Source organism: Cyclopterus lumpus, chromosome 17, assembly GCF_009769545.1.
Source record: "Cyclopterus lumpus isolate fCycLum1 chromosome 17, fCycLum1.pri, whole genome shotgun sequence".
NCBI classification, from domain to species: Eukaryota; Metazoa; Chordata; class Actinopteri; order Perciformes; family Cyclopteridae; genus Cyclopterus; species Cyclopterus lumpus.
In genome coordinates, this window is record NC_046982.1 from 10,658,650 (window position 1) to 10,671,849 (window position 13,200).

Sequence of the window (13,200 nt, forward strand, 5' to 3'; positions counted from 1 at the left end):
ATTTTCTCTGCGTCTGTTATGAAAAAGCATGGCAGGTCACATAGAAAGAGGATAAGGATTGTTTGCAACATGATTAATGAGACACAAGGGAGGCAAGATAATTACTGTTCCACCTCAAACTCTAAAAACTTAGACCCTCTTTCACTCCCTGCCTCCTGCATGCAGACGTTGTAAACGCCATTACTGTACATCACTGCAGGTGAATTATAATGTTAGAATGTGTGCACCTGTTGCAACTGTGTGTGTGTGTGTGTTTGTGTGTTTGTGTGTGGATGCTTCCACTTGCCTTATTTCATCTGTTTGAAATAGCACTTAAGCACGCATGACTGTAATACTGGAGGGTGATTGAGCAAGTTTTCACCATATTGTTAAAATGAAGTGTGCATGCGTGCTTGCGTGTCAGCCCCAGCTGTCTCAGAATTGGCAACATTACATTTTTAAGATGCTCTTTCTGAAATCAGGAAATGAAGCTAAATGACTATAGCATGAAATAGACAAGTCTTATCTATTGGCATTTACAAAAGAACCCCATCAACATATGATGAAGATGTTTTTTTATCGTGTTTGACTCTGGTGAGAATTGAATCCATAACTCTGTCAGTGTTAGTACAAAGCTTTGCATATTCATCGACACAGAATTGCATCATTATTACTAACGTTGTTAAAGTAATATATGTGCAGTACACCCATCCAGACACAAAGTGGCAGTATTATTGTTTATGGATTCATAGATACACCAACACAGCTATAAAAAGTGCTGTTTAAGGGACACGCCAGACTGAATCACAGCAGCTATAAACCAACTGTGCAGAGCTGCAGAACTGCTACATTGTGCTTTGCTCATTTAAACTGCTGACTTGTTCATCCCAGCCACGGGTCGAGTGGAGAGAGGAAGTGTTTGTGTTTGTGTGTGTGTGTGTGTGTGTGTGTCTGTGTCTGTGTGTGTGTGTATTTAAATGTTCAGAGGATTGGTTGCAATTCCCTCGTGAAGCTGGGAAATTCTAAATATGGTTGACGGAACAGATAACCATATGGGGGCATGACAGTCTGCCAAATGCAGCCAACATGGCGCACACACACACACACACACACTCAGCTGTCAGACAGTATCTCAGTCTGAAGAAAGACTCTGTCCTTTCCACCTAATTACACTCTTTAAATTAACAGTGTTAATTTAGTAGCAGTTCATCAAAGGTAATTATTACTAGACCCAGATTTTAGACATTTGAAAGTTTAAAACAAGTATCACATAACCATGTACTGATTGATATTGTTGTTAAACACAAATGGGAAACATAAACAATGTTCAAGATTCACTTAAATGAAAAGATCTCATAAAAGAATATGTACTGAGTGGGACATGCCGTCTAGCTTCACTTAAAAGCTGCGGTGATTAAAAGGTGTGGATTAGCAAAAGGTGAGACAAAGTTCATTCCTGCACACACCCCCACCATCCCGTCACCTGCCTAATCATCATCATCCAGCTCAACACTATGACTCTACACAAACCCAAACAGAACAGCAGTGTTGTGAAAACTGTGTGTGTGTGTGTGTGTGTGTGTGTGTGTGTGTGTGTGTGTGTGTGTGTGTATGCGTGTGCGTCAAGGTGACCTGCTGCTGGATCGAGAAATTGGAGTTGAGGATTATGTCGGCACACAAAGATTCCTGTACTTCTCAATTTACCCGCCATTAATTATCAAGACCACCGCCGAGTTAAATAGAATTCGGGACTTGCTGTTATTGCCCATCAACTTTAATGTACTGCTCTCACTTATTATGATTGCCACTCTCTTTCACATTTCAACTGATCCCACCAATCTAGGTTACATTTCTTCCTTCAGTCTTTGTCTAAATCTACTCTGCCTAACTCATCATTTTGCCTCCAACTAAGTTTTACTTTGCCACCCTCCATAACATCACTGCCTCATTTTCCATCTGTACTTCTATTCACTTTTCCTCCTTCCCCTCCCTCCTTTGGTTAGCCTCATTCAGAAGAAGGCTTTTGTGATTGGCCAGTATTTATATCAACTAGGTCCCAATGCCACCTGGGACAATGGTCTCCAGTCAGATCCAGGTCACACCAAGCAGAACCATTCTTTCGGCTCTGCACGGATCAGTCCAGTCCAGTCAAGTCCAGTCCAGTCCATCTGCCACAAAAGCCAGCTTCACCGACAGACACATAGTTACTGCACCGACTCCCCCACTGGCATCGTACACAGGTAGGTAGGAACACGCACAGACATCAGCAGGTGCTGCATCACCGCTCTTGTTTGCCTCACACAGGTAGATGGTGTGAGATCTGTCTGACTGCACTGGCCTGCATCCTGCAGAAAGGTGACTACCCACACAAAGCTTACCTCTGAGCCCAGCAGAACCTCTGGCAGAGTGATATCGGTTTACACCGCTGACGGCAACGCTGGCAGGGATGCTGAAAGACAGGTAAAGGTAAGTGCATGTAGCAATAACCTGCATGTTGTATAGTAGTGTATCAACTATAGTTGATTGTATGTATACAGTGATGGTACATTACTGGCTATCATAGAGAGAAACACAGTACAAATGGTAATAAAGCCATGTGTGTGATGATAGAAGGCATCACTGACATTATATTAGCCTTCATATGCTCATTTATCACAATGGCAATATGTTGAACAGGCTGGAGCTGAGACCAACATGTTGAGACTTCCTGCTGAAGGTAAATAAATGACAGGGCGCAGATGTAGGCTGACTTGCCCCAGTGCTGGTACCTGCTCAGCGTTTCGCAGTTACCAGAGTAGTTTACACAGGATTACCCGAGGATAATCCATTTACAGTATTTAGAGACATGAGTCGCCATCTGTCTGTATTTATCACAGCGAGGGAGCCGTCGGCATCGGCTGGCTTCAAACAAACAAGTCTAGTCAAGATGAAGCTGTCGAGGACAGCGAGAGAAAAGGCGACGTAGTTCCCATTCGCGTACACTGGATATTTGTTAAGTTCAATTGGCGATTTGTTGGCACTCAGGACGACCCGACGTTTGTCGCGACCTTTAAACTGCGCGCGCACTGCAGCCAGGTTGGTGCGAGATTTGCTGCCTTCAAATGCTGTCGTAAACCTCTGCTATCATTTTGCATTCTGTGTTTTAGTCAGCATCAAGGTTAATGGCACGTTATTTATTTCATGGTTTACTGGTGTAACAGTGAAGAGAAGACAAAACACACCGGCTATCAAATGGAGGTCGAGTAACGCTAATTAACGCAGATAGTTGAGTAAACAGAACTAAAACGTGCACATCTTAGCTTCGTTTCTTTATTTGACGCATAATGCCAAGACAGTAAGAGCAAAAAGGTCTCAAACCAAACGACTGTTGTTAAATGCGCATTTCCACGGGAGATATTTAACACGTGCCTGTGGAGCTCCTGTACCCATTAATTTGTCCGACTGCACGCGAAAGCAGCGGTTGTCCAGAGGACTTCATTGCTGCTCCAAAGTCCAAACAAGTTAATTGTAAGTAGCTGTGTAACAAGAGATCTCGATGGCTACGTTTTGGGGTTTCGACGGTGCACACAATCCTTAATCTTCCAATTTCGTGAGTGTGAAGGAAAATGTGAATGTTGATTTTAATTCTATCATTAATAGCTGCAAGTTATGAGTAAGCCACTTGATAGTTTGTCTAGGCAGTCATTTGCATGAATGCTTTTTAGTCCCAGTTCACCTCAATGACTATGTTGCACTTTACCTTTTCTCAAACCACTCTTCCAGGAGACTGCTGTGGTGATGGTGAATCTAAAGATTCCCTGATGACAATGAAGTTTCCATACCGAGAGTCTGCCTTTGTCACCTGCTGTCGTCAAACAAATATAGCATAACCGCTTAAACACACTTGAAGCACATATTCCAGCATATTCCTTGCCTTATTGCTACCTTTCCACTGTACCAGCAAATCCTTAAACAGTATCCATCTGCTCAACATTTAGCTTTCAGTGAAAGGCTCCTCCATAGTTTTTTCTCACTTCAGAGATCTTCCATTCCCAGATGATGCGGACAGACAGCAAAGGCCGGAGCGCCTCCCCTCACAGGATAACCTATAAGTCTGACTTCCATGCCATCAAATGTTCATTTAACACTGCGACCAGTCTACAAACAGGAACCAAAACTGCTTCTGCCCAGCACTCTGCTGTGCACCCAAACAGGCTGCCATCCAGCCTGTCGGATCCCACAATGTCCCACACCAGCACCATTGCCGGCACAGGCAACAGAGGGAGAGTCCACAGCAACAGGGGGACCAAGATCAGAGACAACATCTTCCTACAAATGGACAACCAGCAGCTGAAAAAAGATGTTGGTCCAGTGCAGAGTTTTGGCTCCACATCTCTCCTTTCTCCCCATAATCCCACTCTACAGCTCCAAACTTCACCTTTCTCTGCATCCAGACGCTCAGTCATTAGCTCCTCGTCTGTTCTGAGCACTGCAGTCAACATTTCAATTCCAGAATCTTCTCTGCAAGATAAATCATCCAGATCAGAGGAGATAGTGGATATTGACAGAGCTGCTCTGGCTCAGAAGTTTTCTGTAACACGGAGGTTGTTTGAGACCAAGGTGATGGAGGTTGGAGGTGGTGGAGGGCAGGTTTCAAAAAGTATTGCTGGCAGGGAAAGCAAGGGGACTGCAGGTGGAGAAGAGGAAGAGATTGAAAAAGAGGAAGATGAGACTGGGAAAAGGAATCAAACAGAAGAGGATGGCTGTGATAAAGACAAATCCATAAACCTACCCATCATAAATATTCCCTTCGCAAAGCCTACTGCACAGGCCTCGCTGACAAGTCACCATAAATCTCCCATATCGGATGGCCCGAGTGAATCATCCAACAGATCTCCCTCCTATCTTAACAAACATGGTCGAACCACAGGATCACAATTGGAAGAAAGAAGGACAGCAAGCGCAGCTCTTGACCTCTTCTTGACCCCTGAGGAGCCAGTGAGGGCAGAACTCGTTGACGTGAACAACGGGTCATCGGAAAGTGACGAGAATGAAGAAGAAAAGGAGCAGAAAGAGGGCAACAATTGTACTAAAGATGAGGGGGTAAAGTACATGGACAAAGTTGCAGCAGAAACTGTGCAAGTTTTTGATTTTCTTGAAAAGCCCAGCATGGAAACATCAGCACCCTATGTGTTGGAAAACGGAGTGGAACTGAGAGCAAGAGAAGGTAGACCAGTTGTTCCCTTAGACGAACACCAGAAGGAGTTATCAACCAGCATGTCCAAGACTGACAGTGAAGGGGGAAGAGACAAGTATCAGCAGGTGAAGGAAGAATGGGAGGGTGAAAGGGAGGGGAAGAACAGGCCGCTCTTGGCTGAGAAGTCAAGAGAAAACGTGCACAAAGGGGAGAAAAAGACTGTTGCAGAAGTGGGAGAAAGTTCTGGAAGGGCCGAGAGAGGCATAATGCAAGAGGAGGACAATGATAAGGAAGTTAAGCCATACAAGAAAATAACTGAGAAAGAAGAAGGTTCAACATCTGAGCTGCATGAGGAGGTCAAGCATGAGGAGGGCAGAGAAGGTGGTGACTGTATAGAAGGAGGCAAAGGGGACCTGACAGGACCTGCATTACTCGGTGGGATTGAGAACAAGGCTTTTGTGGATGAGCAGGAATCCCACTCTCACCCAGAGCATTTAAGACGTGAATGGGAAAACTCTGTACATGATGATCGGCCTTTATTGCAATATGAGGAAATTCCTGGTGTGCCTGAACTGGAGGAGGAGGAAGAGGATGTTGAGGATGCAGCAGCAGAGCAGCAGACGAGAAGGGTCAGGTTCACCTCGTCGCCAATCAAGGTAAAGGAAACCTTTTTGAAGAAAAATTATACAAAATCAGGATTTAAAAAAAAATAATTATTCACTTAATTGACAGCTGCAGGGTCTCTAAATTCATGCTTTTACACAAGCTCTTTATCGTAGACTTGTGTTACTGTCAGTTCTGGCTGGTGTTTCAATCCATCCAGAAGAAGTGTTACCCCCAAGCCATGTTTCTAATCCATTAGAGGAAAAGGCAAGACCCCCCCCCTCCCTGCTTCGTTCTGTCAGCACTCAGCACACAGCGCTCAGAGGTGCCTTGATATAAAAGCACAGAAAACATTCCTGTGGGTGTGTATGGCATTTATAGCTCATCGCAAACCATTGGATTAGCTGTCAAGTGTAGTATCCGTGACTGGAAGTTGTATGTGTGTGTATTTGGATTTTTTTACATTTTATTATTATCATGGATGTACAAGTTTGTTGTCAGCACTTCCTGGTTCTCGCACTCGGGCAGATTTTCCAACATAAACAGTATGCTGTTGTGTCAATAGCCACAGATGGCTCTTTGCAATCTGCTTAATGGTGAACACGCGCACAAGCTATCAATGCATAAAACAGCATTTTCCGTAGGCCTGGATTTCACATAGGTGTTGACATAAGCCGAGGCCGTCGCACTGAATTAAATTGTATATTGAATGCTGTCTTTTAGGTGTACAGCACTTATTCTAATGAAGAGTACGACAGACGCAATGAAGACATTGACCCGGTGTCTGCCTCAGCTGAGTTCGAGCTGGAGAAGAGAGTGGACAGGATGGATGTGTTTCCAGTGGACATAGAGAAGGGTGTGTAGGTGCTCTTTTACACGTCTGTCTTCCTTTTGTTTTAAGTGTTTTTAGTGTTCATACATGTCTCCACATTAGGACTCAGAAGGATATAAATAAATCAAGTAACTGATTATATCTGGTGGCATATCGAGTTAGTTTATTATTAAGTGATATGATAACAAACTATATAGAATAAGGCTGACGTATAATGTATTAAAAAAACAGGCTTATCACAATATTCTCACCTTATTTTTCCTGAGTTGCTTTTTGTGGTGCAACAGTCTCCCCCTGACTAATGTTGTTATTATGAAGATAACTTGCTTATGTTATATATATTCTCCTTCTAGGAGATGAGGGTCTGGGCATTAGTATCATAGGAATGGGTGTTGGAGCTGACCAGGGACTGGAAAAACTGGGAATCTTTGTGAAGACGGTCACTGAAGGAGGAGCAACGCAGAAGGATGGAAGGTACATTTCAACACCAGTCTCTTGTCTGCTGGGAACTGAGTTTAGTTCTAATTGCGTGTGCGTGTGTTAGGATTCTTGTGAATGACCAGATAGTGGAGGTGGATGGGGTGCGTTTGGTTGGCGTCTCCCAGCTGTTTGCAGCCACAGTCCTCAAGAACACGTCAGGCCTTGTCAAGTAAGTTATTATGTTTCTGTACCTTTCCATCTCATATTTTATTTATATATATATATATATACACACACACACACTTTGCTAGTGGTGGAGCGTGAGGTCGTTCCCATTAGTGATTTAGAGGCTATGTATCGCAATGTATTGGATTTGTGAGTTTAAAAAAAAAAATCTTCAGACTTCTAAATGTTTGTTACATAATTTAAGTTATTTAAAGATGAAACGGCAGCAAGATTAATATAATTTTTCTACACCTAGATGTTTTTAAAGGACCACTCTAGGCTTTTTTTAAAATATCGAAGATGTTTTAGCTTATCAACTACACATGATATACACTTGACATTCCTGCCAACCATTCTTAAGCATATCACTGTGTTCAAACTGTCTGCCAGCCTGTCAGGTACTAACAAAGAACTCCCACTAAGTGGCACTTTCAAGAATACCTGCGAGTACAGATAAGGATGCCGGCCAGTAAAGATCTTAATGCCAGAAATTGCCCCTTAATGTTTCCTCTTCAAAAAAATCCACATAAACTGCAGTTTATGCCGACGATGACAACAACATACAGCAACAACACAATCGGCCTCTTTTCACTGAAGACATTTTGCCATGTCACGTTAGGAAAAAGCAAAGATATAAATTATATAATGACAGATGAATAGCTGCTTCAGTTTTCTTCAGGATTGTAACTTACTAAGTGTTAATCAATGTTATTTGCAACACCTGTGCTTTACCTGGATGTGGTGATTGTTCACAGCTTGGACTGATTTCTCCGTTTGGCTGCAGGTTTTTGATTGGGCGAGAGAAGGAGGGCGTGGAGAGCGAGGTGGCACGACTGATCAACGAAAGCCTGGAAATGGATCAAACACCCAGTGAGGTGTGTTTTCTTAAAGAAGAGGGGCGCTTCAATCGTGTTATACTGTAACGGGTATATGTGGGTTGATTGTACTGTTTTCTGCGTTTGTTTTTCTAAATGAAGAGGGGAAGAGCAAGCGGGGATGAGGATAATGACAGTAGCCTTTCAGAGAAGTCAGAGGAGGAAGATGATGAGGAGGAAGACGTGTCCAATCTGGACAATCAACAGCTCTGCCTCAAATACCAGCAGGTATGTAACATTCAACGTTAATTCATTGATTTATACCCATAAGCCAGATGTATACACCAAAACGTCTGTATGATATTAGGTCAATACTGAATTTAAAATGGGAAAGAAAATCCTCTGGAAACAAATACTGACCCACAAGAGATGTTTTTAAAACTAGTAAAGGTGTATCTGTTCTCGTATACATTGTAATATAATCAAATGTTCACCCTTTTGTCTTTATAGATTCAGTCAAAATTACGAAGCAAAGCAGCCCGACTTCAACATACTAGAGAAAAGGTAGGTCAGTCATCTGAGATTGCGAGCGCTCTCTCACACACAAACCAATTACTGTACTCTCTTTACTACTTTTGCATCCACATTTGGAACAGTCTGACCCATTTTAAGTGTGTGTGAGATGGCTCGCTGTGGAGTTACTAGGACATGGGCCGTGTTCCAACACTTCTCCACGTCAGCGCTGCTTTTTCTGCCTTTGCCTTGAAGTAATCACCGCTGTGACATAATTGGGTTGGCAAAAGCTGTCTGTCTTCTACCCAACTGAGGTAGATCAGAGTGTTCTTTGTTTGTTATATCAAAACCTCTTTGAAGTAAGAGGATTTAAGAAGTGTATAAGAATAGTTTTTGGCAAGTGTGACGTAATGACAAACAAGCTTCTTTTTTCTTTTCTTTTTGGAAGCACTTTCCTTCCCCTTGTGCATATGAACTATTACAGGCATTCATAAAAACATGCATAATCTATTCTTTTGTACTGTGTATCAAGTTAAAGGCATGGGAGGAGCAGCACCAAGTTGATTGGGAGAGCCAAAAGATTGAGCTGGAGCAAAGAGTGGAGGATGGCGAGGATAAAGCTGAGAAACTGGAGAAGTATGATGTTAGACTCTTTGTTGTGACACTTTTACTATATCACATGGTATTCTAGGTGCGTTTGCCATGGTAGACAGGATAATGGATCATTTGTAAAGTAAATACTCATCCCGGTTGAAGACTTGATGGGAGACTAAAGCCTGCGAAAAGATAATCATGTTAAGAAACATTATGAAGATGTCAAAGCCTCACTTTATTTATCAGCTATTGGCAGGAGGCCCAGACACTATGCAGAGTTGTGAGCCAGCGACTGGCTGATGCCCAGAGCCAATCGGAAAGCTTGGAGATCAAATACAACAAAGCCAAGAGACTGGTCAGAGAATACCAGAGCAGGTATCTATCTAATCCATCCAATCCAGTTCATTTATCTTGACAATATGGAATAATATTCTTCATTGACTGGGATGTGTTTTGCGAGCTAGTAAAATGGTGCCTTTCAAATAATGTTGTTGTCCCCCCAAGAGAGGAGGAAAGAGAGAAAAGAGAAGCAGATTTGAGAGGAGAAATGGTGGAGAGAGAGAAGCTGCACAGAGAGACGGTTGAAAGACTACAAATCCAGGTAATGGGAGATTGCTCAGTCCTATATGGATTTACTTTGTGGAACCTGCCATGTCTCTGTAGTCATTGTTTCACACTGCTTATCACAGATAGCACAGCTAGAGAGAAAAGAGGCTGCACCTGAAAGAAGGAACCACTCTGAGGACACTTCAGTCGCAGGTAAGCGGCAGGATTACCGTCACTGTAAAGTGGACTGTTCATGTGTCTCGTTGACTTTGTGTTGCTGCTGTCAAGGGAACAGGGAACATTCAAAGCTTTTTTTTGTGTGTGTCTTTCAAACAATGCAATTGTAAAGTGAAGAAATGAAACATTCGTTTTAAAACATGTTTTTTGACGGAGCAAAAAATAAATATAGTTTTGTCTTAAATCCAGACTGGTATATTCCACTTCCCGATACGGGACTTCTAGACTCAAGTGCTCACAAAGCCAGAGCTCAGCTGGCCCAGAAATCCAAGCGCCAGCCGCCCTCTCGAGACAAACTCAGAGAGAGCTTTAGAAAACGGGTACGTAAAATGTGACCGAGCAGCACTTAATTAGATGTTTCTGACTGAAACGTGCACTCACTGTTCTGTTGCTTTTTAAGGAATGGGTAGTTCAGAAGCCACAGGAGAGCGAATCACTGTCTGCTCCCACGGCTATGCAAAGGAGCAGTAGAAGTTACCTGTCCAGTACCTCGTCTTTGCCGTCGCTCAGCCCTCAACCTCCCAACAGCGCTGTCTTCACTCCTCCTATCTACATCACCGACGATGTCACTCCTTCTCCATGCAAATCTTCCGCATCCAGAAAGTCCAAAAGGAAATTTCCCGACCTCAGGTGCACGGTCTCTGTCTTTTTCTTTTGTCTTAGTTTTGGGGTCACTTTCCTGGTTTAAAAGCCATAGTCTTCCTATCGGCTATCGCACATTTTTGGTGTCTTGCCACAGTAGCTGGAGGAGAAGGGACACGGAGCCGTTTGCTGGTGGTATACTTGTTCCTGATGCTTTTTAATAACTATAGTCTTCTTTCAGTGGCCTTCGCAAGTCTCTGAGCAAAAGGAGAAGTGAAAAACTCAGCAAAAGGACCATGAACAGGTGAGCCTACAAATGAGACTACACAAAATAGGCTTCTGTCTAGCACCTTTTTATTTTTTTTTATTGAATTACTGAAATTTCAAAAATGTGCTTAATATGCATGTCACTTTTTGATAATTGACAATTTAACTATTTCCTCCCAGGGGTTCGTGTGGTGACCTGGAGGACGAGCCTGCTGGAGTTTCTCTGTCAGGTTCAATAACCTCCATGCCTTCCTGCTTGCCCTTTCCCTGGTTTGGAGAGCGAGGGAGAGTAAAAGAAGTGGACGTTGAGAGAGGCCGGGAGAGACTTCGGTCTGTGTCCAGCAGCAGCTTACCGTACCTGACCACCACAGGGAGAAGAGACCAGGTAAGACGAGGTGCACCGCTTTCCCTGCATGCCATCCTCCTGCCGTCTGAACTTTCTGATCGAAACACGGCTCTAGATATCTTTCAGACAGAAATATGTTTTTAAAATAAACACGTTTTGTGTTTGTGTAAGCATGCCACATATGTGAGGAGTGTGCAGGCAGCATAGGTTTTTTTTCTTTTTTCTCTTGGTTCCCAGAGTGTTGGCTCTCCAGTAGAGTGCTCCAGCATGGTGGGTCAAGTCTCTGATCTCTCCCTTTCTGGACACACTCATGCTTTCACCTTTTCCTCCACTGAGGTGAGTCTGTCCTTCCCGTCTTCTTTTTTCTTACTACTTTTCCATGGAGCACTCATTGTCAAATAATTGTGTCTCCCCCGAGCCTACTTTAAAAAAAAAAAAAGTTTTATTGGTTTCCTTTCGGTATCGTCTCTGGGGTCCTGTCAGACATTGGACGACGACACATTTCCCACCAATAACAACAACAACCAGTGGCAAAGTCGACCAGTGTTGCAGTGGGACAAGCAGCAGGTGTGTCTGTGGTTAATTGCCATGAACATGGATGAGTACGCATCTGAGTTTGCAGCCAGAGGTGTGGACGGGCCACAGTTGCTCAACATGGACAGTGAGAAACTCAAGGTGAGCAGTGAAGATGAAGTGGTAGGCACCGGTACACAGATCCCATTAAATAACCCATTCTAGAAAATTGTATTCTGATGTATGATTTGTTTTTCTACTTCATATATTCATAACCTCCTTAACTTATTGGCTGTTTAAGTCTATTGCCAGAACGTTTTGTTTTCATTTGTACTTTTTAGTGTTTGTACCATGTACATTTAGATGTTGTGTTCTCTTTCTATTTTTCTCTTTCTATTTGAAAGCTCTGAATGCTACTTATCTAATTTCTGTTAAATTCAGTAAATAAAGTTGGGATACTACTGGCTGGTATAAATATGTAATATTTAAACAAATCTGAGGCTATATTGGCAGAACTTTATTTATTTAAGTATGTAACATAAACATCACCTGGAAACCGTTTATTTAAAGAAGTGTTACAACAATGCATATTGAGTGGGACACTTCAGTTTAATATATTCTTGTTTGTGTTCCTCAATAACCTCAAATGTCTTTATCTGTGCTGCATTGTCTTTATCTGACATAGTATATGGTGATACTTTTCAGTGAGATGATAGTCGGCCATGCTGATGTATTAACAAGCCTCTTCTGGTTATAACTACGTCTTAGTGGAACTGCATCTGTCCCCTTTTTATTGAGTTTAACTCCTCTTGTTGCCAATTGTGAACACGTTTAACAATACAATCTGGTGTAGTTGGGTCATTAACCTGAACATGTGGAGTATCTTCTGTTGACATTTACATGTCCTGTTTCTCTTTCTTTTGTCTGCGGTCAGGCTCTGGGGGTGTTCAGTCAAAGCGATCGGTCTGCCCTCAAGAGGAAGCTGAAGGAGATAAAGAAAAGGGAAGAAAAAGAAGAGAAGAGGCTGGAAAAGAAGAACACCATTTTGGATAAGGAGGGTGAAGACAAAGAGAAAGCCAGGATGATGATGGAGAAGTCTGTAAATGATGCCCGAGGCAGCAGCAAAACTGTAAGAACCGAGTCACTCTTATAAAAGGAAAGAGCGGTGATGTTGGCGCTACACCACCAGCAAGGGGGTGTGTTTGCAGCCTAACTCGCACAAAAATGTACTTGAACCTATTTCTATTTAGTCAATAGAAACCGCTATATGTACTGCACACATCCTAATGGCTATTATTTAGTATACACATTGGTTGATTGTAATTTTATAGATCATTGGACCAGAGCAGAGGTTGACTCCACCACCAAAGTTGCAGCAAATGTGTCTCAGTATGTGTCTGTAGTTTTGACAAACTACCGGTTTACAGTGATTTTTATTTCATCATGAACCTTGAATGATTTTAATATTTAAAGATGTGCTGCTTTAAGCACTCAGGTATTTGCTGTAAATGCTTCTTTTTTTTTAAAATGTATTAATAAATAACTCTTTAAA

At 42.6% G+C, this 13,200-nt stretch overlaps 1 protein-coding gene across 2 annotated transcripts; it reads left to right on the forward strand.

Moving 5' to 3' along the window:
* Window positions 1-4,014: 4,014 nt before the first annotated feature.
* Window positions 4,015-13,118, forward strand: LOC117745923 (neurabin-2-like). Of its 2 annotated transcripts, XM_034554544.1 has the most exons (18): window positions 4,015-5,811; window positions 6,482-6,614; window positions 6,944-7,064; window positions 7,135-7,239; window positions 8,020-8,110; window positions 8,213-8,338; window positions 8,561-8,614; window positions 9,096-9,199; window positions 9,404-9,532; window positions 9,662-9,758; window positions 9,847-9,916; window positions 10,130-10,260; window positions 10,341-10,570; window positions 10,764-10,826; window positions 10,970-11,174; window positions 11,373-11,405; window positions 11,619-11,810; window positions 12,583-13,118. In XM_034554544.1, exons 1-18 carry the CDS (start codon window positions 4,015-4,017, stop codon window positions 12,799-12,801), a joined length of 3,900 nt encoding a protein of 1,299 aa, XP_034410435.1. In that variant the 3' UTR covers window positions 12,802-13,118. The 2 variants fall into 2 exon arrangements, with proteins under 2 accessions (XP_034410435.1, XP_034410436.1); XM_034554545.1 differs by lacking the exon at window positions 11,373-11,405.
* The last annotated feature ends 82 nt before the right edge of the window (window positions 13,119-13,200 follow it).